The following is a 23,630-nucleotide window of genomic DNA, read 5'->3' as shown; positions in this document are numbered from 1 at the left end:
ATAATAATTGACTTCATGGAGTGAGAATCGGTTTTGCCACCAATTTAGGATGTGTGAAAGTGTTAAAAAATTTTTTTTCCAGTAGATTAAAGTTTTTGTGAGATTACTGAATATATCTTAGAAATGTTCATTTAGAGTTTTATTCTTGAGTGAATGCATGAAGGAAAAAATACAATTTTCACCAGTGCCTTTTTAAAGCCCTTTTTAGAAATAGCATCAAGTTCCAAAATCTACTTATTTTGATTTCATTTAATGTATTCTGAATTTTAACAGGAAAATAATGAAACCTGAAGTAACAATTGACTAAAATTGAAGTTTACACTAGATTTAGCTATGTTTTTTTTTTACAATAAAGTTTTTTTATTTAAATAATCTCTACACCCAAAAAGAAGCTTGAACTCATGACCCTGAGATTAAGAGTTGCATGCTCCCCAGCTGAATCAGCCAGGTGCCTCTGATTTTCATTTTTACAATAATTATTTGTTTATTAATAATCACTTTAAAATTATAGTCTTCTTGGTGACTTTATAAGAAATTGAAATGATTGTATATGTACCTTTTTAAGGAAAAAAAATCCTATTTTTTTTTTTAAGGATTTTATTTATTTGACAGAGAGAGCACAAGCAGGGGGAGTGGCAGGCAAAGGGAGAGGGAGAAGCAGGCTCCCTGCTAAGCAGAGAGCCTGATGTGGGGCTCTATCCCAGGACTCTGGGATCATGACCTGAGCCGCAGGCAGACGATTAACTAACTGAGCCATCCAGATGCCCCCCAAAATCCTATTTTTAAACATACTCAATTAGGTGGTATGGCCTGGCCACCCTCTCTTCTTTTTCATTCTGTAGCTTTGCCAACTCTCCTGTTGGTGGGAGACTCTATATGTGTTCTGACTTTTTTCTGAACATCTTTACCTCTGGCTTAGCTCGTAGCTTTTTCTTGTATTCAGATCTCAACTTAAATGTCACTTCCCATAAAAGATCTTTCCCATCATCCTATCTAACATTACTCTCTGTCCTATCAACCTTTGTTACAAAGCTCTTTTGTATCATAATCTGAATTTATCTTTTTTTTTTTTTTTTTTTATCTTCTGTGGCCTTCCTTTTTCAAGAAACTGCTGTTTTCCCAGTGTCTGGCACAATGTACTTAGAAGATAATTGAAGTTTTTTTTCTCAAACCATAGTTAAATAGGGTTAGGATAGAAATAGCATTAAGTGCTTTTTTGTTGTCTGTGTTTGCACATAGCAGCAGTGTAATGGTCTTGGCTTTATTCTAACAGTTAATATCTCATTTTTAGCATTTTTTAGTGTAGGTTATTGGCTGTTGACTTGGTATTTATTTTTTCAATTAGTTTGAAAAAACAAAAGGAAGCATTTCTACTATTGACTTAGAAAGCAACCAAAAAATTCTTTTCTCCTGAATTTTAAAAAAATCAACATTTTCTTATTTCTTACTTTTTTTTTTTTTTAAGATTTTATTTATTTGACACAGAGCACAAGCAGGGGGAGCTGCAGGCAGAGGGAGAAGCAGGCTCCCCGCTGAGCAGGGAGCCTGAAGCAGGACTCTATCCCAGGACCCTGGAATCATGACCTGAATCAAAGGCAGAGCTTAACTGACTGAGCCACCCAGGCGCCCCTTTTTCTTGAATTTTTATCTTGAAAATGTTTGACTACACATACACTGCACAGATACACAGAATAGTCAGTGAATCCTGAAATATCCAAAATCCAGATTCAACAATTATCAAGAATACCTCATCTTCAAGTTTAAGTTGTATTCCTCATTTCATTCAGTTTTAGAAATAAGGTTTTTTGTGTTTTTTTAAGATTTTATTATTTTTAAGTAACCTCTGCCCAGTGTGGGGCTCAAGCCTACAACCCTGAGATCAAGAGTCACATGCCCCACTGACTGAGCCAGCCAGGCTCCCCTAGAAATAAGTTTTTAAAGTTTAAAACACTATGTATGATGAATAAAATCATTTTATTTTATCTACTATAGTTAGGAAACCATTGACTGCAGGAGTTTCACAAGCTTTACGAAAGTTGCCTCATCTGAACCAGGATTCTCATCAGGTACATTTTTTTCCTATATTCTTTTATTCTGATATAGAATGTTCTGTTCTTTGTAATGAGATTACAGTAATATAGAGGGTCCCAATATATCTTATCTCATGACCCCCCCCGCCCCGACCTTGTATCTCAGTAATTATTTTCATTACATCCTTTGGGGGAAAAAAAAGGAGCCTAGCAGTTTCATTTATTAAGTAGTTAGTAGTATTAAACAACTTAATAAGTATTATGTCCTACTAATTTAGTAAGCTTTTTATTTTTATTTTTTCCAGTTTTATTGATATAGTTGACATATAACACATCAGTTTAAGGTTTACAATATAATGATTTGATACATGTATATATTGTGAAATGATTACTATATGCCTTTTATTTTATTTTACTTTACTTTTTACTTTATAAGTAGGCTCCTCATCCAGCGCAGAACACAGTGTGGGGCTTGAACTCACGACCCTGAGGTCAAGACCTGAACTGAGATCAAGGGTTGGTGCTTAACTGACTGAGCCACCCAGGGGCACTCCCCCATCCTGCTTTTTTTTTTTTTTAAAGTAGGCTCCACCCCCAGTGTGGAGCCCAATGTAAGCATTTTATTTTTAATTAAACGCAATTACTAATGGGATGTATGCGCTTGTTGGGCACCACGTAACTTTTCAAACCTTGAAATAGATTAGTTTTCTTGTTCTCATTGATTTTTCCATGGTAATTGATTTTTATCATAGCAGTTTCTGAAAACTCAACTTTACAAAGATATAATGCCATTGAAAGAGATGATAAAAGATCTGATGTTGAGGGTCTCCTGGGTGGCTCAGTCATTAAGCGTCTGCCTTCGGCTCAGGTCATGATCCCAGGGTGCTGGGATCGAGCCCCACATTGGGCTCCCTGCTCAGTGGGAAGCTTGCTTCTCCCTCTCCCTCTGCCCCTGCTTGTGTTCCCTCTCTCGATCTCTCTCTCTCTCTCTGTCAAATAAATAAAATATTAAAAAAAAAAGATCTGATGTTGAAATGAACTACCTTGAGTTAGTAGTTCATTCAGTGATCAACAGATGTCAAGTGACACTGTATTTCCCTTAAATTTATTTAAATTTTAAAATTTTTGTAATGTTTTTTAAAGATTTTATTTATTTGAGAGAGAGAGAGAGAGAGCTAGAGAGAGCATGAATGGTGTGGAGGGGCAGAGGGAGAGGGAAAAGCAGACTCCCCTTTAAGCAGGGAGCCTGATGCAGGGCTCGATCTTAGGACCCTGAGATCATGACCCGAGCTGAAGGCAGATGCTTAACCAACTGAGCCACCCAGGCGCCCCAAGTTTTATAATTTTTGAAAGATTTTATTTATTTATTTGAGAGAGAGAGAGAGAGCACGCACAAGCCAGGGGAGGAGCAGAGAGGGAAGGAGAGGGAGAAAATCTTTTAAGCGGCTCTGCTGAGCGCAAAGCCCAATGCAGGGCTCAATCTCCCAACCTTGAGGTCATGACCTGAGCCAAAACCAAGAGTTGGATGCTCAACCCACTGAGCCACCCAGACACCCCTTCCCTTAAATTTAAAACATTTTGTGCAGCTCCTGTTGAGTTCACTCTGGCATCTCAAAGTACCTTGTTGAACAGTTTAGGAACCATGGTAATATTATAAAAATTATAGTACTAATTAGAATACATTGAAATTCTAGAATTAGTGTTTCTTCTTGGGGATGCTTTTATTTTTATTTTATTTTATTTTTTATTTTTTTTAAAGATTTTATTTATTTATTTGACAGACACAGCGAGAGAAGGAACACAAGCAGGGGGAGTGGGAGAGGGGGAAGCAGGCTTCCCAGTGAGCAGGATCCCAGGACCCTGGGATCATGACCTGAGCCGAAGGCAAACACTTAACGACTGAGCCACCCAGGCACCCCTTGGGGATGCTTTTAGCATATTTGGAGGGATATTCATTATATGGCACTGCTCTTTCTAGAAGACATGTTTGAAATAAAAGAAAGTGAAATGTTTCATTTGCCCCCATTTTGTATCTTACTCTATTTTCCATGTTACTATTTTTTTCTTTTTTAAATACAAAAAAAGTGAAGACAAATAAAACTTACCCTATCACTGATAGATATTTATTATTAATGTTTGGGGCCTATTTTTAAAAATATGGTTAGATTGATGTGTACAAATAGTTTTATATCTTTTCCCCTTAATATATTATGTTTCTCACATTATTAAGATACTTCTTAAATATATCTTCTACTTATTTATTTGTTTAGCTAATTTTTTAGCTGCTTGGTGAGTAAGCTTATTATTGTCTTTATCTGAAAAATCTTCACAGAAAATTGTGGGTTGGTTTATTAGCTCTCAGCAGCCTGCTCCTGAGCTCTAAGGAAGCTTGCCTTCCTCTGAGCTCCCCAGTCTTTCTTCTTGGGCAAGGGACATTTTGGGATGGTTCCACCTCTTTTTAACTTCTTTCTTAGGCTTCTTCTCATAGACTGGATTCTCTCATATAGCAGCATGAGCTTTCTTACACATCTCCTCCATCATGTCTGGAGTTATGTTCTTTTTGTATTGAGAGAATTGTTTCTTGTAAGCATCTTCATCTTCTTCCATTAGTAATGCATATAATCTGCAACGTTCTGACCCATGATGTGCTTCTGATGTACTTCTGCATTGAATTCCTTGCTTTCTGAATCATAACTAGGGAATCATTTGGTACTGTGAGGAATAGACAAGCCTCCATTCACAGCTCCCCCAATTTTTATTTCCAGTAGTTCTGGCAAGCCCTGCATCCAAATAGCAGGTGAAGGCACCAGGTTGACCATCAGTGCTTCCACATTGCATTCATCTCCAGTCACCTCCACTTGGCCTTCATAGATCTTGTCCATGTCAAATCTATTGAGAAGCTTGTGGGTCAGCAGCAGGCTGGTACAATATGCCGCAGCATAATTTGTCAGGTCAACCTTCATACCGTACTCTGGGAGTTAATGAGCTTAAGCTGCACAAACTATCATATCTCCTTCTATGTGGGCATAAGTAATCTGACAAATGATATTTCTGTTGGCCACACAAACTGTCATCCTGTATTAATATTAATGTGTTTGGTATTTATTTTTATCCTGAATTACCAAGTGTTTCTGAGCATAGTAATCAGTTTTGTCCTCGTCATCTTTTTTTTTTTTTTTCCAAATTTTATTTATTTATTTGACAGCGAGAGAGGGAACACAAGCAGGACGAGTGGGGGAGGGAGAAGCAGGCTTTCCGCTGAGCAGGGAGCCCGATGCAGGGCTGGATCCCAGGACCCTGGGATCATGACCTGAGCCGAAGGCAGACGCTTAACGACTGAGACACCCAGGTGCCCCATCTCATCATCTTCTAAATTTCACTTGGTATCTCTTAAAGTAAGACTTATTCTTGACAACTTTAACAAATGCCATCCTGCGGAACAGAGACCACATTGGTGGCTCACCACAGACCAGCAGTTAAATATCTTTTAGAGGTTACTTACCATCCCATCCTGTGGATATTCTATGCTTTGGATAAGCAATGCCCTATTTTGAACATTTAAATTATTTCTAGCATTTTGCTGGGATAAATAAAACTTTAGCAAATGTTTTTGCACATAAATCAGTGTTTACATTTTAAGTTATCTCCTTAGATTTGAGTCCCACGGGGCGCCTGGGTGGCTCAGTTGGTTAAGCGACTGCCTTCGGCTCAGGTCATGATCCTGGAGTCCCGGGATCGAGTCCCGCATCGGGCTCCCTGCTCAGCGGGGAGTTTGCTTCTCCCTCTGACCGTCCTCCCTCTCATGCGCGCTCTCTCTCTCAGTCTCTCTCTCTCAAATAAATAAATAAAATCTTTAAAAAAAAAAAAAAAAAAGATTTGAGTCCCACAAGTGGAACTGATAACTTGAACGGCTAAGAACAATTTTCTTGATTTACACTGTCAAATCTAAAAATCTTACTGCTTTACAGTATGAATATTTATTTCATTTCACAATCACCAGTACTAAGATATTTTCAATTCTGGGGCACCGGGGTGGCTTGGTTGCTTGGGCGTTTGATTTCGGCTTGGGTTGTGATCTTGGGGTTGTGGGATCAAGTCCGGCATTGGGCTCTGTGCTCAGTGCGAGGTCTGTTTGAGATTCTCTCTCTTTTCCTCTCCCCCTCCCCTCCCTCTCACGCTCTCTCTGCCACTTTAATAAATAAATTTTTTTTTTTTTTAAGATTTTATTCATTTGAGACAGAGAGAGAGACAGAGAGAGAGAGCATAAGCAGGGGGAACAGCAGAGGGAGAGGGAGAAGCAGACTCCCAGCTGAGCTAGGAGCCCAATGCGGGGCTCCATCCCAGGACCCTGGGATCATGACCCGAGCCAAAGGCAGAAGCTTAACCATTTGAGCCACCCAGGTGCCCCAATGAATCTTAAAAAAAAAAAAAAAAAAATTTCAATTCTTGCTAAGTCAGAATAGTGTTTAATTAACATTTAGTTTTTGCTCTTTTGATTATTAGTGATAGTGTTTTATTTATGTCTAATAGAAATTTATATTTTATTTATAACTTACTAGTATCTTTTAGTTATTCTTATATTAATATTCTGTTCCTAAGATTATAACAGAAAAAGAAGTTGAAGCAAGTGAACCACTTCAGTCTTTGCAGGTGAGTTAATTTTTAAAATATAAAGTAGCCAGAAATTGTAGTTGTATATATAGGTATGGCATATAGTTTTATATTTTATATTGTCAGTTTCAATATCATTTGTAATTAGTTACCCCTTTATACTTATTTAGGTGAGCCTACTGTCTTGTATAAATGGCCTGTGTGGTCAATAGGATTTGGTTAAATGACAAATCTTTTATCACAAATAAGGTTGTAAACTTAGAATCATCACTTAATCCAAGAATTGACATTGACTATTATAGCTGTACCTGCAACTCTGTTGCCAAAAAAGAACAAAACAAAACAAGTAAAATTCACATAGTGGTGGCTCAATCATTTTTCATCCTTATATAATAAGATCAAATGTATAAAATCATAATTAGCAACTGCATTATTTAGCTTACAAATGATCACATTCTTAATTCTTTTTTTCACTTGAAAAAATATGATTTAAACTCTTTCATGGACAGTTATCACAAAGTATAAACTGGAAATAAACACTATCATTCTCCAGAATGAGTTGCCATTTATTTTTATTTTTTTAAGATTTTATTTATTTATTTGAGAGAGTGAGAGCATGAGCAGGGGAAGCAGCAGAGGGAGAGGGAGAAGCAGACTCCCCACTGAGCAGGGAGCCCAATGCTGGGCTCGATCCCAGGACCCTGGGAAAATGACCTGAGCCGAAGGCAGACACTTAACTGACTGAGCCACCCCGGTGCGCCTATGAGTTGCCATTTAAAATAAATATATATATTTTAAAAATCTGTTGTAATCTCACAGGAATTAAAAAGGTCTTATCTTTTGTAAAAAAAATTTATTTAAATCTTTTTAGCATTAATATAGGAGAATATTTGCATTTTTGTAATACCTTTCATATTATAACTTTCTGAAACAACCTCTTCATGTACATTAATGATAGAAAAACTTCCAAAATTTAAAGTTAGGGTGCTCTTTGAGGATATACTTAATGGCACTGTTTTTTTATTTCTGCTAGTTTTATTTCTACAATTAGCTATACATAACAAAGCAGAAGAGAAGGTGCTGTGCTAATTGGTTTTTAAACTCACTGTATTAGAAAATTCTAATTCTAAAATTTTTTTTTTTAAAGATTTTATTTATTTGTTTGACAGAGAGAGAGACACAGTGAGAGAGGGAACACAAATGGGGAGTGGGAGAAGGAGAAACAGGCTTCCCACGGAGCAAGGAGCCCAATGCAGGGCTTGATCCCAGGACCCTGGGATCATGACCTGAGCTGAAGGCAGACGCTTAACAACTGAGCCACCCAGGCGCCCCTAATTCTAAAATTTGAGTTGAATGTTTTCAAGAGTAGTTGGCAGATGTGCTAATGTATTGTGTTATTAATGGAAGGTTATCATTATTTGAAGAAATATGCTACTTTACCTCTTCTGTCTATTGAGGAAATTTTTTTCTATATATTTTTTAAACATAAAAATTGTTTTCTTGTTTAAATTCCTTTTCAAAGTCTATCTAATTCATAGTAGAAATTATGATTATTTGATATGGTTACTTGATTAACTAAACATGACTAGTTGCTGTTGTCTGTAGCTTGTGTTTTTATGGTTGCTAGAAAATGGTTTATTTTATTTTTATTTTTAATGTAAGCTCCATGCTCAACATGGGGCTTGAACTCATGATCCCGAGATTAAGAGTCACATGCTCTACTCGGGCGCCTGGGTGACAGCCAGTTAAGCGGCAAACTCTGGATTTTGGTTTAGGTCGTGATCAAACCCTGTGTTAGGCTCAGTGCTCAATGGGGAGTCTGCTTGAGGATTCTTTCTCTCTTTCTCCCTCTGCCCCTCCCCTTGGCATTTGTTCTCTCTCTAAAATAAATAAATCTTAAAAAAAAAAAAAAAGGGTCACATGCTCTACTGACTGAGCCAGCCAGGTACTCTGATTCATTCTTTAAATAAACTGTTAACACTGTTTACAATTTTTCCTCCTTTGGTTTCATACTAATTTTTGAATTAAATAATCTGCATTAATATTAAATATTAGATTAGATGGAGATTATTAGGTATGCAACAATTTTTTCTAGTGTTAAAATATTTAACTAAAATTTTTAGAATTAGTGTCGCATGGGTGGCTTAGTTGGTTAAACATCTGACTCTTAATTTCAGCTCTGGTCATGATCTCAGGGTTGTGAGATTGAGCCCTAAGTCCAGCTCCATGCTTAGTGGGGACTCTGCCCAGGATTCTCTCTCTCTCCTGGGGTACCTGGGTGACTCAGTGGGTTAAGCATCTGCCTTAGGCTCAGGTTACGATCTCAGGCCCCGGGGGCAGGCTGCCTGCTCAGCGGGGAGTCTGCTTGTCTTTCTCCCTCTTCCCCTCCCCCCACTCATGTGCACTCTTGCACTTTGTCTTTAAAAAATAAAATCTTAAAAAAAATAAGATACTCTCTCTCCCCCTGCCCTTTCCTTCTGTGTGTGCATGTGTTTCCTCCCTCTCTCTCTCTCAAAATAAAGAAATTAAAAAAATTTTTAGAATTAGAATTTTTTATTGCTGAATTTAAAATTAATTAGCATATGGGGCGCCTGGGTGGCTCAGTCCTTAGGCGTCTGCCTTCTGCTCAGGTCATGATCTCAGGGTCCTGGAGTTGAGCCGCACATCGGGCTCCCTGCTCGGCTGGAAGCCTGCTTCTCCCTCTCCCTCTCCCCCTGCTTGTGTTCCCTCTCTCGCTATGCCTCTCTCTGTCAAATAAATAAATAAAATCTTTAAAAAATAAAATTAAAAATAAAATTAATTAGCATAGTACCTTATCTGCTGGAGAACTCCTTTGCTAGATGTAGCTAATTATATGTATGTATATACAGGAGTAAGATTTTCAAATGGCATACTTTAAGTTTTGGGAGTATTTTCCCATCATACTCATGAGCTGCCTACAGAACTCTTCTAGCTAACATGCTTATTGGTATTTTATTCTAGTTCTTTTCCTTGGGAGATGAAGAGACTGCTTTTCTAGATGTTATCACTACACAATTAGAGAGAAAAACCTGTGACCCTACGGTAAAATTTGTGAACAACTTTGATTTTCTAATCCACTGTCTTTTCCTGCTCTTTTTTATACCACTCTCAGAGTTTTCATGGTCAGAAGGTCAATGAGCATAATGAATTAACCTGGTTTTAGGAACAAGAAAAACTAATGACTGCTACCCCTTGTTTGATCTTGAGCCCTTTCTCTTTACTAGTGAGCTAATAATGCATCATGCATATATATGATGCATACCCTAGAGGTTGGACAGGAAGATAAATAACGTATAAATAATGAATGTTCTGCCGAGAACAAAATGAAGATCTTTATAGCCTTGAACATATTATAGTCTCCTCTACCAGTCCTACTTCTGTAGAAGTATATATAACCCAAGCTCTAAGTAGTGCCATCTACTCCATATCAAAAGTTTGGAGGGAAAATAGCATATAAATAGTTGGGTTTTACAAATAATGATTCTATTCCTAAAACTCAACAGATCTTTAGAAGAGATCTACATGGAAGCATAGAAAACGGGGCATCTATTTGCTTGTAGAAAATGTGTATTCCCTATCAAACAAATCAGAAATATAGAGTCTAACCGTTGAGACTTTTTTAATTGAAATGTGTATGTTTTAAAATTTAGATATTTTCAGCAAAAGTATAAGGGACATTTTAGGTTTAATTTTCCTTTCAAATGTGTGATATAGAATCTTCATCCTAAAATAAGAGAATATTCAGATTATTTACTATCATAATTTTGTTGTTAATTTATCAGTTAGAAATAAATTCATTCTTTACATTCCTTTGGCTCTATTAGCAATCTTAATTTTCCACTTTCTGGGTAGGCTTTGTCACCCTGTGAGGAATAAAAATCCTAGAACCCTCAAGGGGGCAGCAGAGAAAGCCTTTTGAAGCCTGAAAGCTGATCAGGTCTGTGAGGAGATCACAGTACCTCTCTGAAGTACATGTCTGTATTGGCATCACATTCTCAGGCCTTTGTTCTCAGAGCAATAGGATCAGATCTTCTGGGAGAGAACCCACCATCCCTCTTCTGTGAAGCCTGATAGTTTACAAAATGCCTGAACAAAGGAAAATCCTTCCTGTATTTCTTCCCTTACTTCCTATTATCATATGTTTATTGACTGCCTCCCATATGCCAAGCATGGTGTTAAATGCACGTGATACCCTGATGAAACAAACAGGTCTCTTCCCTCAAGGAGCTTACAGTACAGTTAGGGTATATATGAAAAGAAACTTCATTGTAGTATAATGTGATAAGTCTATAATGGAAAGTTGTATAATGTACGGGGAAGCATAGAGAAAGGAACAACTATATCTTTCTGGTTTAATTAGTCCATTATAACTATACTTCTTATGCTCCTAATAAAAAATTCATATTTATTAATGTTGAACTTGAATTCAATTAAATCAATAACCGATTTATGTTTTATAATTAGCATGTGTTAGGATAATTAGTTTTTCTGGTTTTCAGCATTTGTCACTTATAATTATTTACATTAAGTAGTATTTAATAGAAAGCTAAATTGTTATTTATTTCCTGTGTATATATACATTGTGACTATATATCAATGTGTATTTATTGCAATACTCATTTTTAATAATTTACTTGTAGCCTGTTGAGTTTCAAGGACACCAAGTGAAAGGATCAGCTACTAGTGCTGTGATGGTCAGAGGACACAGCTCACAGCTAGAATGCGGTCAGTTTCCAGATAGTATTGAATATGAAAACCGCACGACAGACACTTGTTTATTGACGCCAAAATTGACTAGCGCTTGTATGCAGATTGATTTCTTGCAGGTAAAAATATTTTTTATAGTTGCACCTTGCCAAATCATTTTCTTTATGTCAATACTAAATTTTATGAAGAGATTATATTTAAATCCTTGAACAAATATAAGTTATCCCTATCCCCACTTCTCTAAGTATGACACCAAGCACCTCTCAATTGTTACCAAATAGAGGTCATAAGAGAATGATATGCATATATTCGAAACAGTGTCTGTTAAAGAGATGCACATTTTTTTCTTTCTTTTTTTTTTCCTAAAGATTTTATTTATTTATTTGAGAGAGAGACAGAGATAGTGAGAGAGAGCATGAGCAGGGAGGAGAGGGAGAAGCAGGCTCCCTGCTGGGCAGGGAGCCCAACGTGGGACTCGATCCCAGGACCCTGGGATCATGACCTGAGCCGAAGGCAGACGCTTAACCGACTGAGCCACCGGTTCAGGCACCCCAATTTTTTTCTTTTTTATTAAAGCATAATGCACATACAAAATAAGTGCACAGACCATAAGTACACAGCTCAGTAATTACCACAAAGTGAACACACTCATGTAACCTCCACTCTTAAGAAATAGAACCTTAGCAGCATCCCAGAAGTCCCCTGGCCCCCTTTCAGCCACTATCCCTTTCTATTCCCTCCAAAGATAACCACTATCTTGACTTATAATACCATATATTAGTTTTGCTTTTATTAAGATTTTATTTATTTGAGAGAGAGAGAGTGAGCAAGTGAGAAAGAGAGAGCATGAGCAGGGGGAGAGGGAGAAGAAGACTCCCCGCTGAACAGGGAGCCTGATGCGTGGCTCCCTCCCAGGTCCCCGAGATCATGACTTGAGCTGAAGGCAGACTCTTAACTGAGTGGGCCACTCATGTGCCCTAGTTTTGCTTTTAAAACTTGATGTAAATAGAGTAATATACAATGTATTTTTTGTGTCTGGTTCTTTTTGTTCAACACTGCAGTTTTGAAATTCATCCATGTAGTTGCCTGTGTCTGTAGTTTATTCATTTTCATTGCTGGTGTACTATTCCACTGTATGAATACGCTCCAATTATCCATTTTTCAGTCGTTTGCATTTGGGGCCTATTACCGATAATGCTGATATGAATGTTCATGTGCTGTCCTGAACATGTACACACATGACATGTTTCTGTCAGTTATACTACATTGGAGTGGGATTATTGAGTCACCAGGTATGTGTATCTTTACTTTTAGTATATAATGGCAAACTGCTTTCCAAAAATGGTTATTATAGTTAACATTTCTGTCAGAAGTATATACGAGTTCCCATTACTCTATATCTTCATCAACGCTTGGTGCTGAAAGTTTTTGATTTGAATTTTAGCTATTCTGGTAGATATGTAGTGGTATTTCATTGTGGTTTTAGTTTGCATTTTCCTGCCTAATAATGAGGCTAGGACCTTTTTGTATGCTTATTGGCCTTCTCTGTATTCTCTTTGGGGATGAAGTATTTGCTCAGGTTTCTTCCTCAGTTTTTAAAAAAAATATTTATTTATTTATTTGAGAGAGAATGCACGCACACACGTGCGCATATAGGGGACGGGTAGAGGGAGAAAAGCAGACTCCCTTGTTAGCTTGGAGGAGCCCAACACGGGGCTCGATTTCAGGACCCCAAGATCATGACCTGAGCCAAAATCAAGAGTTGGACACTTAACCAGCTGAACCACCCAGGCGCCCACCCCTTCTTAGTTTTTCATTGATGTGTTTATCTTTCTAATTAATTTTTGGAATTCTTATAATGGATATATACTCATTGTCAGTTGTATACTTTGCAGATATTTTCCCTGACTCTCTTTCACTTTTTTTTTATTTTCAACGTTTTTTTTAAATTACTATGTTATGTTAATCACCATACATTACATCATTAGGTTTTGATGTAGTGTTCCATAATTCATTATTTGCGTATAACACCCAGTGCTCCATGCAGAACGTGCCCTCTTTAATACCCATCACCAGGCTAACCCATCCTCTCACCCCCTCCCCTCTAGAAACCCTCAGTTTGTTTTTCACAGTCCATCATCTCTCATGGTTCATCTCCCCCTCCCATTTCCCCCCCCTTCATTCTTTCCCTCCTGCTATCTTCTTTTTTTTTTTTTTTTAACATATAACGTATTATTTCTTTCAGAGGTACAGATCTGTGATTCAACAGTCTTGCACAATTCACAGCGCTCACCATAGCACATACCCTCCCCAATGTCTATCACCCAGCCGCCCCATCCCTCCCACCCCCACCACTTCAGCAACCCTCAGTTTGTTTCCTGAGATTAAGAATTCCTCATATCAGTGAGGTCATATGATATATGTCTTTCTCTGATTGACTTATTTTGCTCAGCATAACACTCTCCAGTTCTATCCACATTGTTGCAAAAGGCAAGATTTCATTCCTTTTGATGGCTGCATAATATTCCATTGTATATATATACCACATCTTTTTTTTTTTACCATTTTTTTTTATTCTTATGTTAATCCCCATACATTACAACATTAGTTTTAGATGAAGTGTTCCATGATTCATTGTTTGTGCACAACACCCAGTGCTCCATGCAGAATGTGCCCTCCTCAATACCCACCACCAGGCTAACCCATCCTCCCACCCCCCTCCCCTCTAGAACCCTGTTTGTTTTTCAGAGTCCATCGTCTCTCATGGTTCGTCTACCCCTCCGATTTCCCCCACTTCATTCTTCCCCTCCCGCTACCTTCTTCTTCTTCTTTTTTTTTTTTTCTTAACATATATTGCATTATTTGTTTCAGAGGTACAGATCTGAGATTCAACAGTCTTGCACAATTCACAGCGCTTACCAGAGCACATACCCTCCCCAGTGTCTATCACCCAGTCCCCCCATCCCTCCCACCCCACCCCCCACTCCAAAAACACTCAGTTTGTTTCCTGCGATTAAGAATTCCTCATATCAGTGAGATCATATGATACATGTCTTTCTCTTTTTGACTTATTTCACTCAACATAATACCCTCCAGTTCCATCCACGTCGTTGCAAATGGCAAGATCTCATTCCTTTTGATGGCTGCATAATATTCCATTGTATATATATACCACCTCTTCTTTATCCATTCATCTGTCGATGGACATCTTGGCTCTTTCCACAGTTTGGCTATTGTGGACATTGCTGCTATAAACATCGGGGTGCACGTACCCCTTCGGATCCCTACTTTTGTATCTTTGGGGTAAATACCCAGTAGTGCAATTGCTGGATCATATGGTAGCTCTATTTTCAACTTTTTGAGGAACCTCCATACAGTTTTCCAGAGTGGCTGCACCAGTTTGCATTCCCACCAACAGTGTAGGAGGGTTCCCCTTTCTCCGCATCCCCGCCAACATCTGTCGTTTCCTGACTTGTTAATTTTAGCCATTCTGACTGGTGTGAGGTATACCACATCTTCTTTATCCATTCATCTGTCAATGGATATCTTGGCTCTTTCCACAGTTTGGCTATTGTGGACATTCTGCTATAAACATTGGGGTGCATGTACCCCTTCGGATCCCTACATTTGTCTGTCTTTCACTCTTAATGATGCTTTTTGATGAATAGAAGTTTATAATTTTTAACATAATAACAGTTTATCTATTGTGTCCTTTATGATCAGTACTTTTTTTGTCTTGTTTAAGAAATCTTTCTCTACCTGGAGATCATGAAGATATTCTCTCATATTATCTTGTAGAAGCTTTATTATTTTGCCTTTCACACCTTGATGTACAATTAACCAGTAATTGATTTTTATGTGTTGAGGTATAGATAAAGTTTCATATTTTTCCCATTTGGACATCCATTTGACCAAGCACTCTTTATTGAAAAGGCTGTCTTCTCTCCATTCCTTTGCCTTGCCCCCTTTGCCATAAATCAGGTATTCATGTATTTTGAGTCTAGTTTTGGTTTCTATTCTGATTCATTGGTCTGTAGTTTTAAAAGTCTTCATGTCTTATAAAGAATGTTTTCATTTATCTCTAAATCTTTTCACCTTGTTCTTTTTAGCTTTTTGTGTTTCCGTATACATTTAGAATAAGCTTAACAATTTCCACCATGTATATAACCATGCTAGGAATTTGACTGGAATTTCATTGTGTATATATCTTTTTTTTTTTTAAGATCTTATTTTTAAGTAATCTCTACACCCAGCGTGGGGCTTGAAGTCACAACTGTGAGATCAAGAGTCACATGCTCTACCGACTGAGCCAGCCAGGCGCCCCTCATTGTATATATAAATCTTGGAGAAAATTAACATTTTTAGAATATTTTATTGATACGTTTCAATATTGTAATAAAATATCTTTCTATTTTGATCTTTTGATCTTAAAATTTTCTCAGTAATGTTTTACAGTTTTGGCATTACAGGGTCTTTGTTCATATATTTGATTTGTAGGAGTTCTTTTTATATTGAGAAAATTAACCATTTGTCATTTTTCCTAATGTATTAATGTTTTGACTCAGATTTTTTGCAGAAATACAGTTTTAATGTTTAGGTAATCAGATCTGTCAGGGCTTTCTTTCATGGTTTCTGGAGCCAAAATCCTTAAGTTTTCATTTTGTGCTTCTTATTAATAAATTTTGTTGCTTTTATTAACTATTATCATGGTTTTACACTATCTTTAGTAAGATCTAATGATTATAGTGGCTACATTAATTAAAATAAGTTATTTCTGAGTTCCTGCTTTATAAATTCTCTTAGATTCCTATTATAGCTATGTCATAATTTTTAGATAAAGCGGTATTCAACATTTTTATTATTATAAATGTTTTACTTTTTTTTAAAGATTTCATTTATTTATTTGACAGAGACACAGTGAGAGAGGGAACACAAGCAGGGGGAGGGGGAAAGGGAGAAGCAGGCTTCCCGCCGAGTGGGGAGCCTGATGCGGGGCTCAATCCCAGGACTCTGGGATCATGACCTGAGCCGAAGGCAGACACTTAACGACTGAGCCACCTAGGCGCCCCTTAATATTTTTTTAATAAAGATTTTTATTTATTTGACAGAGAGAAAGACAGCGAGAGCAGTAACACAAGCAGGGGGAATGGGAGAGGGAGAAGCAGGCTTCCCAGTGAGCAGGGAGCTCGATGCGGGGCTCGATCCCAGGACCCTGGGATCATGACCTGAGCCAAAGGCAGATGCTCAACGACTGAGCCACCCAGGTGCCCCAGTGTTTTAATATTTTTCACAGCTGAGCCAATTAATATACTATGGTTACATTTTATTTCTTTTATAATTTTGGTTTTATTTTCTTGTTTCTAATTGTCTCATTTTTTAAACTTTGCTTAGTGTTCTTTGAATATTAGGCTAAAGATTTTTCACATGCTCCAAAAGCTTATAAAGTACTTTTCAATATAGGAATCCACACAAACTTATTAGATAATCTTTGTTAACTCCATTTTTTTTTCCTTAGGACCTCTTTCCTAGGTCCTCCATCCATCTGTTCCAATCTGCACTGTATAGTTGACATCTTTTTTTTTTTTTAAGATTTAATTTATTTATTTGCCAGAGAGAGAGGGAGAGCACAAGCAGGGGGAGTGGCAGGCAGAGGTAGAAGCAGGCTCCCCGCTGAGCAAGGAGCCCGATGAGGGACTCGGTCCCAGGACCCCGAGATCATGACCTGAGCCGAAGGCAGACGCTTAACCATCTGAGCCACCCAGGTGCCCCGTGTATAGTTGACATTTTAAGAATGACCTTTGCCCATGTCCTAGATTGGTTCCCTATATCTCAAATTGTATACTGGACATTCAGTGAATCTTTTCATCCTGCACATACAAGTCCACCAGTCTTACAAAAATTTTTTATTTTTTTTTAAAGATTTATTTATTTATTTTAGAGAGAGTGAGTGCACAAGCGGGAGGAGCAGGGAGAGGGAGAGAAAATCTCAAGCAAACTGTGCGCTGAGCAAGGAACCCAACAGGGTGGCTCAGTCTCACAACCCTGAGATCACGACCTGAGCCAATACCAAGAGTCAGACACTTAAGCAATTGTGCCACCCAGGTGCCCCTAAAAAATTCTTTCTCAAAAATTTTTTTTTTTTTTTGGTAATTTCTTCCCCACTATTTTCTTGGTTTTTCTTTCTAGAACTTTTATCAAATGTTTTCAGCCTACTATAGCCTACTTTTTCTGCTGAGGATCCCCTGAGAATGCCATGGTTTCTAAGTGTTTTCCATGGCTATAAGGGTAAATCAGTTTACTTCTTATTAGGCCCCCTGTAGTAGGTACTTTGGTTTAACTTTCTTCCATCTTAACCAAGTCTATATTCTTCCCCATCCTCTTAATATTGTATTGTAATTAAGCGTTACCATTGTTTCTTAGTTTCATCAAAGATAAAAGATGTTTCTATGTCTTATTTCCTGTGTGTTTTTTTAAAAGATTTTATTTATGAGAGAGAGAGAGCCTGTGCATGTAGTGGTGGGGTCAGACAGGGGGAGAGAAGGAAAGGGAGAGAATCCCAAGTGGACTCTGTGGTGAGCACCCAGCCCGTCACGGGGCTTGGTTCCACAACCCTGAGATCCTGACCCAAGCTGAAACCAAGAGTTGGATGGACGTTCAACCAAGTGAGCCACACAGGCACCCCTATTTCCTGTGGTTTTTTGAAGAGAATAGATTAGAGAAGTACTCCTATTGAAAAAAAATTTGTGTCCATTTGTTTTATTTCTAATTATTATTGCATACATCACTATGGTCATGTTTTATATCATGAGTTTATAAAATATATTTTAAGGCAAAATGACCAGGCTTACCTACAGAGAGGAGAGCTTTTTGGTATAAGTGTGGCAGATTTCAATAGTAGTCTCTGACGCTTAGAATATATTCTGTATTTCATCAAATTCCCAGGTACTATCCGATTAAAAGAAGCACCATTATATAACACTAAAGAAGAAGAGCAGTTAACATTATGCAATGCTTTATCACTTCGATTTTTTATTAAAAACTTCCTTATTGTGGTGGGGCCCCTGGGTGGCTCAGTTGGTTAAGCATCTGATGCTTGGTCTCAGCTCAGGTCTTGATCTCAGGGTTGTGCATTTGAGCCTCATGTTGGGCTCTGCGCTTGGTGTGGAGCCTACTTAAAAAAACAAAAACAAAGAAAACTTTTTTATTGTGGTAAAAAAAAAATCATAAAATTTACAATCTTACCTATTTTTATGTGTACAGTTAAGTCATGCGAAGTATATTTACAATGTTGTGAAACAGAGCTCTAGAGCTTTTTCACTTTCACTTAGATTTTTGATGTTATATTTGTTGTAAGAAGCCTTGGATTTATTTGGGTGTAGATTTTTTATGATATATCACACTGCTTTGCTTCCTTGCCCTTCTGTGAACACAATACTTTTTTGTTCAATGGCAAATGATAATGTTATCCTTTTGAAGACATTTAAACAGCAAAATTACCTAATGTGTGATGTTAATGCAAACTCATACTTAAGTGATTATTATATGAACAGTATGACTAACTTGCACATGGTTTCACTTGCGCAGCAATGCCAGCTATGTTAAGACTGTTGCCTGTGCTCTAGAGATGTAACAATGTTATCACTGTTAGGGTTCATTCCTTATTTCAATGATGTTAAGATATAAGAAATGTGAATCATAAGAATTGATGATACGTAATGTACTCTGCTTTCCCTGAATAGAATTGGCTTCATAACATATTGCTTGTGTTCCTCTGTGTCTCAAGTTATACCATGGACTATGTGTGTGTATATAGGGAGGTAGATAAAGATACAGATGTGTACACACACTTTTTCTTTTTACTAAATAAACTGATAAATGGATCTCTGTTTTCTAGTTCCCAAATGAAGAAAACTTTCCAAAAGGAGGTATTAGCTTTAATATTGAAGATAATTTTCAAGTGAGAGCTGAGTGTAATAAGGACTCAATTGAAAATGACTGTAAGTAAATTAAGTAAAATATAACATTAAAAGTTATTTGACATTGAACAAACTGTTGTGTAAAAATCCATGCTTTTTTCCTTCTCCACAGTTATTTTAGATTTCTCTCCTAAAAATTCAGAATGTTCATATCATTTGGATTACAATTGTAAATCAGCAGAGAAGACTTCATGGGAAGCAAATAAGGTATAATGTAAGGAGAACTTTAATGGTTTAGAGTAAAAAATCTTGGTAATCTTGGGATGCCTGGGTGGCTCAGTCAGTTAAGTGGCTGCCTCTTGATTTTGGCTCAGGTCATGATCTCAGGGTCCTGGGATCGAGCCTGAGTCAGGCTCCGCACTCAGCAGGGAGTCTGCTAGAGATTCTCTCTCTCTCTCTCTCTCTCTCTCCCCTCCTACCACCTCTCCCCCTGCTTATCCATGCTCTCTCTCTCTCTCAAATAAGTCTTTAAAAACAAGTCTTGGTAATCTTAGAAGAAATGAGTCCAGCAAAAACTAAAAAGATAAAAATCTTTGGATTTTTTTTTTAACACGATCAAGAAATTTATCAATAACCAACCAACATTATTTTAGTGATAAAACAGCAGTGTAATTTGTTAGAATAAATAATAAAATGTGGATGACTGCTATCTTATTACTCAAAGGTGTTGTGAATTTTCTAATATGACATGATAAGAGAGGCATACATAATTAGAGAGGAAGAAATAGAAGAATCAATTAAAAATGAGAAGTTTAAGAAGAATTTTGTAAGGTAGCTGAAGATAAGATAAACTTGAAATGTTAAATACCTTCTTATACCAGTTAGAATATATAACAGAAAAAGAATCCCGACAGTAGTAACAAATGATATACAATGCCTAGGTATAATCTTAATTGGAAATGTGTGGAACATGTGTGAAATAGACTATGAAATTTTACTGTGGAAATACAAAATTCATGTATAAATAGCAATTCAACAATATTGAATGCCCTGTGTATGTCAGAACTTGTAAGACTTGGGTATAGAGTAATGGACAAAACAGGTATGATCTCCCCCTTTTTTTTTTTTTTTTAAAGATTTTACTTATTAATTTATTTAGAGCAAGTGAGTGGAGGGAGGAGCAGAGGGAGAGGGAGGAATGTCAAGCAGACTCCGTGCTGAGTGTAGAGCTGAGCTGGACTCGATCTCATGACCCTGAGATCATGATTGGAGCCGAAATTAAGAGTTGGATGCTCAACTGACTGAGCCACCCAGGTGCCCCTGATCCCTGTCTTTAAAGGCCAAGGAGAAAGAGGTTGAGACGTTTAAAGGAGGGAGAGAGATGTTAATCAAGAGAACAAGCAAACAAATAAATTGAAATAATTGCTATGTAGGAAAGCTGTCAAAGTACTCTGAAATTATAGGGGAATCTACTTTATGGGTAATTAGGAAGGCTTCTCCAGCTATGGCAGCAGTGAGGGGAAGAACATACCTTGCAAAGAAACTGCAAGTGTAAATACTGCGGGATTGGAAAAAGTTGAGTGAGCTTGAGAAAGTGGAAGAAAACCAAAGTAACGGGATTGTAGTGAGTGAAAGGGAGAGTGGTACTTAGAGATTGGAAAAGTGAGCAGGACCAGATACACAGTCTTGCAGTCGAGGTTAAGAATTTTGATAGTACTCTATGTTCCACTGGGAAATCCATGAAGTGTTTTCAGCAGAAAGCCACATGACTTAATTCACCTTTTTAAAAGGTTTTGCTGGCTGCTCTATGGAAGATGGGTTTAGTGGGCACTGCTGGTGGAAACCAGTTAAGAGGAGCCTTGAATGATAAGGACTTGCAGGTAGGGATTGTGGCAGTGAAAGGAGTTAGAAGCATGGATGCTGCTGGATTGAATATAGATAGTAGGGTGAAGAAAAATGGAGAAGAAAGATTCCTGGCTGTCTGACTTAACAGTTGTGTAGACTGCGGTGGTTTTCACTGAGTGGAGTAAGATGGAGGAGCTGAGATTGCCAGAACAAAATACCACGGGATGGGTCTCGTAAACAACAGAAATTTATTTTGTCATAGTTCTGGAGGTTAGAAGTCCAAGATCAAGGCTTTGGCTAATTTGGTCTCTGATGAGGACTCTCTTTATGATGGTTACCTTCTCATTATATCCTGACAGGGCCTTTCCTAGGTGTGTACATGTGGAGAGAAAGAGAGCAAGTGAATGCAAGCTCTCTTTTTATAAGGACACCAATTCTGTCATATCAGGGCCCCACTCTTATGATGACCTCCTTTATCATTTACACTTTGTTATCTTTTAGAGGCCCTATCTCCCAATACAGTTACATTGGGGGCTAAAACTTCAACATATGAATTTGTGGGGGACACATTTCAGTCCACAGCAGGGAGAAGCATGTTTGGTGAATATACAGACACAGACAAGGAATGCCCATGAGCCAGTCAAGTAGAGATAGGAAGTTAGAAGTTGGGTACCTGGGTCTGGCTCAGAGAAGTTTGTGTGGTCATTTGCACATAGCAAAGTTTAAAGTACTGAGAATGGAGGGGTTCATTTCAAGAGTGTGTAGAGAAAGGAGAATGTTATATCCCATTCTCAAGAATTGGGAGGTGGAGAGGGCTAGTTATGTCAGTTATTGTTGTAAAGTGAAAGAAACTGTTCATTTGGCAAGTTGGAGATCATCGGTGACTTTGGTAAGAGCAGTTTCAGTGAAATAGTGAGGGTAGAAACCAGTTTAGAGTATATTTAATAGTAAATGAGACGTGAGAAGTAGTGACTATAGATGCAGAAAACTCCTTAAAAAGATTAGCATATTTAGTCAATCAGTCACTCATTCCTCAAATATTTTTTGAGCAACTATTGTGTGTTACACTGTTGTACGTGCTAGAGATAGGCCTGTGAATAAACCAGGCAAAGATCTGCTTTCCTGGAACTTGCGTTCTAATGAAAGGAAACAGACAATAAGCAAGTATATAGTACCTCAGAGGGTTTTAAGTGCTATGGAGAACAATAAAGCTGTGTAAAGGGGATAGAGTTCTATTTTATAGGTAAAATAGGGCCTCTAATAAAATGACACTGGAGTAAAGATCTAGAAGGAGAGAGAGGAAGGGAGAGCACACACATGCCATGCAGATATCTGGAGGGAGAGCATTCCAGGCACAAGGAATAGTAAGTAGAGAGGTTTTGAGGCAGGGGAATGCTGGCCAATTTGTAGAACAGCAAGGAGGTAGCCCTGGAATGAATGAATGGAGAGTGGTAGGAAGTGAGATCAAAGAGGAAGTAAAGGGCCTGATCTTACAGGGCAGCTGCACAGGACATTTTCAGAACCTTCTTGTACTTTGAGAGAGTTTGGGAACCATTAGAGTTTTAATGAGAGGAAGGAAATAGTTGAACTTATGTTTAGAAAGAACTCTGTGGCCAGTTTGTAGAGAATGCACTGTGGATGTAATACTCAGTGTGTAATACTCAGGAAGTACTGCCTCTTATTGTTACTTTTGTTGAAGGTGTAATACAATGGAGACTGCCTAGGTTTGAATGCCAACTCTGCTGCTAATAAGCTGGGTGAATTTAAACAAGTTTAATTGCTTAACTACTCTTTCTCAGTTCTCTAAGTGGTAGAATAAGGAAAAATGGGAGTACCAATCTCCTATGATTGTGGTAAGGATCAAATAAGTTAAAAATATAAGGTGCTTAGGATACTCCCTGGCACACAGTAAGAATTTGTAAATATAGTAAGACTATTACCATGGTGATGATTGACTGTAATTTCTCATTAGTTTGTTTCTTCTACTAAATTGAATTCCTTGGGTGTGAGGATCATGAGTATTCATCTTCACATCCTTATTTCCTAGCACAGCACCTAGAACCAAGTGGCTAATCAAGAAAGTGTTTTAAAACTTGTATATAAATTTTTATCTTTATTGTAATTTACTAAAAAAATAAACAGATACATTCTAACAAGTTTAAATCATTCAGAAGTATATAAAGTTTCAAGAACACTTTTCCCCTAATTCCACCTCCATTAGAAACCAACCATTCTTAACAGTTTGGTATGCATTCTTCCAAACTTTTATTCTTTTATTCTATTGTTATACAAATATATATATATCAAATGTGATCATCATATTAGATTTTTAAGGTGATTAATTTCTGGAAGCAGCAAGAAAATTAAATACTGTTATAAGGAGAATAACATAATGAATAATATGACTTCAGGTCTGGAATATATCAAAAAAGTTCACTCCATTTGGGAGCAATATTTTGAGATTTAGGTCAACTGTAGATAAACCCTAGACCTGAAGACA

General features: G+C 37.5%; 1 protein-coding gene and 1 pseudogene across 1 annotated transcript in view; one reads left to right on the top strand and one right to left on the bottom strand.

The window, feature by feature from the left end:
- Window positions 1-23,630, top strand: part of ZGRF1 (zinc finger GRF-type containing 1) — a 101,136-nt gene that overhangs the window by 25,499 nt on the left and 52,007 nt on the right. Inside the window, exons 7-12 of the mRNA XM_035030297.1 lie at window positions 1,993-2,066; window positions 6,630-6,680; window positions 9,624-9,704; window positions 11,303-11,488; window positions 19,264-19,366; window positions 19,458-19,552. Coding sequence (XP_034886188.1) covers window positions 1,993-2,066; window positions 6,630-6,680; window positions 9,624-9,704; window positions 11,303-11,488; window positions 19,264-19,366; window positions 19,458-19,552 — 590 coding nt within the window. The remainder of the gene's footprint in view (window positions 1-1,992; window positions 2,067-6,629; window positions 6,681-9,623; window positions 9,705-11,302; window positions 11,489-19,263; window positions 19,367-19,457; window positions 19,553-23,630) is intronic.
- Window positions 4,143-5,122, bottom strand: LOC118027104 (annotated as a pseudogene).

This window comes from Mirounga leonina, unplaced genomic scaffold (assembly GCF_011800145.1).
Source record: "Mirounga leonina isolate KUSES-001 unplaced genomic scaffold, KU_Mleo_1.0 Mir_357, whole genome shotgun sequence".
Classification (NCBI taxonomy): Eukaryota; Metazoa; Chordata; class Mammalia; order Carnivora; family Phocidae; genus Mirounga; species Mirounga leonina.
Note: the sequence above shows the minus strand (reverse complement) of the source record. Positions and strands in the feature narration are given on the sequence as shown.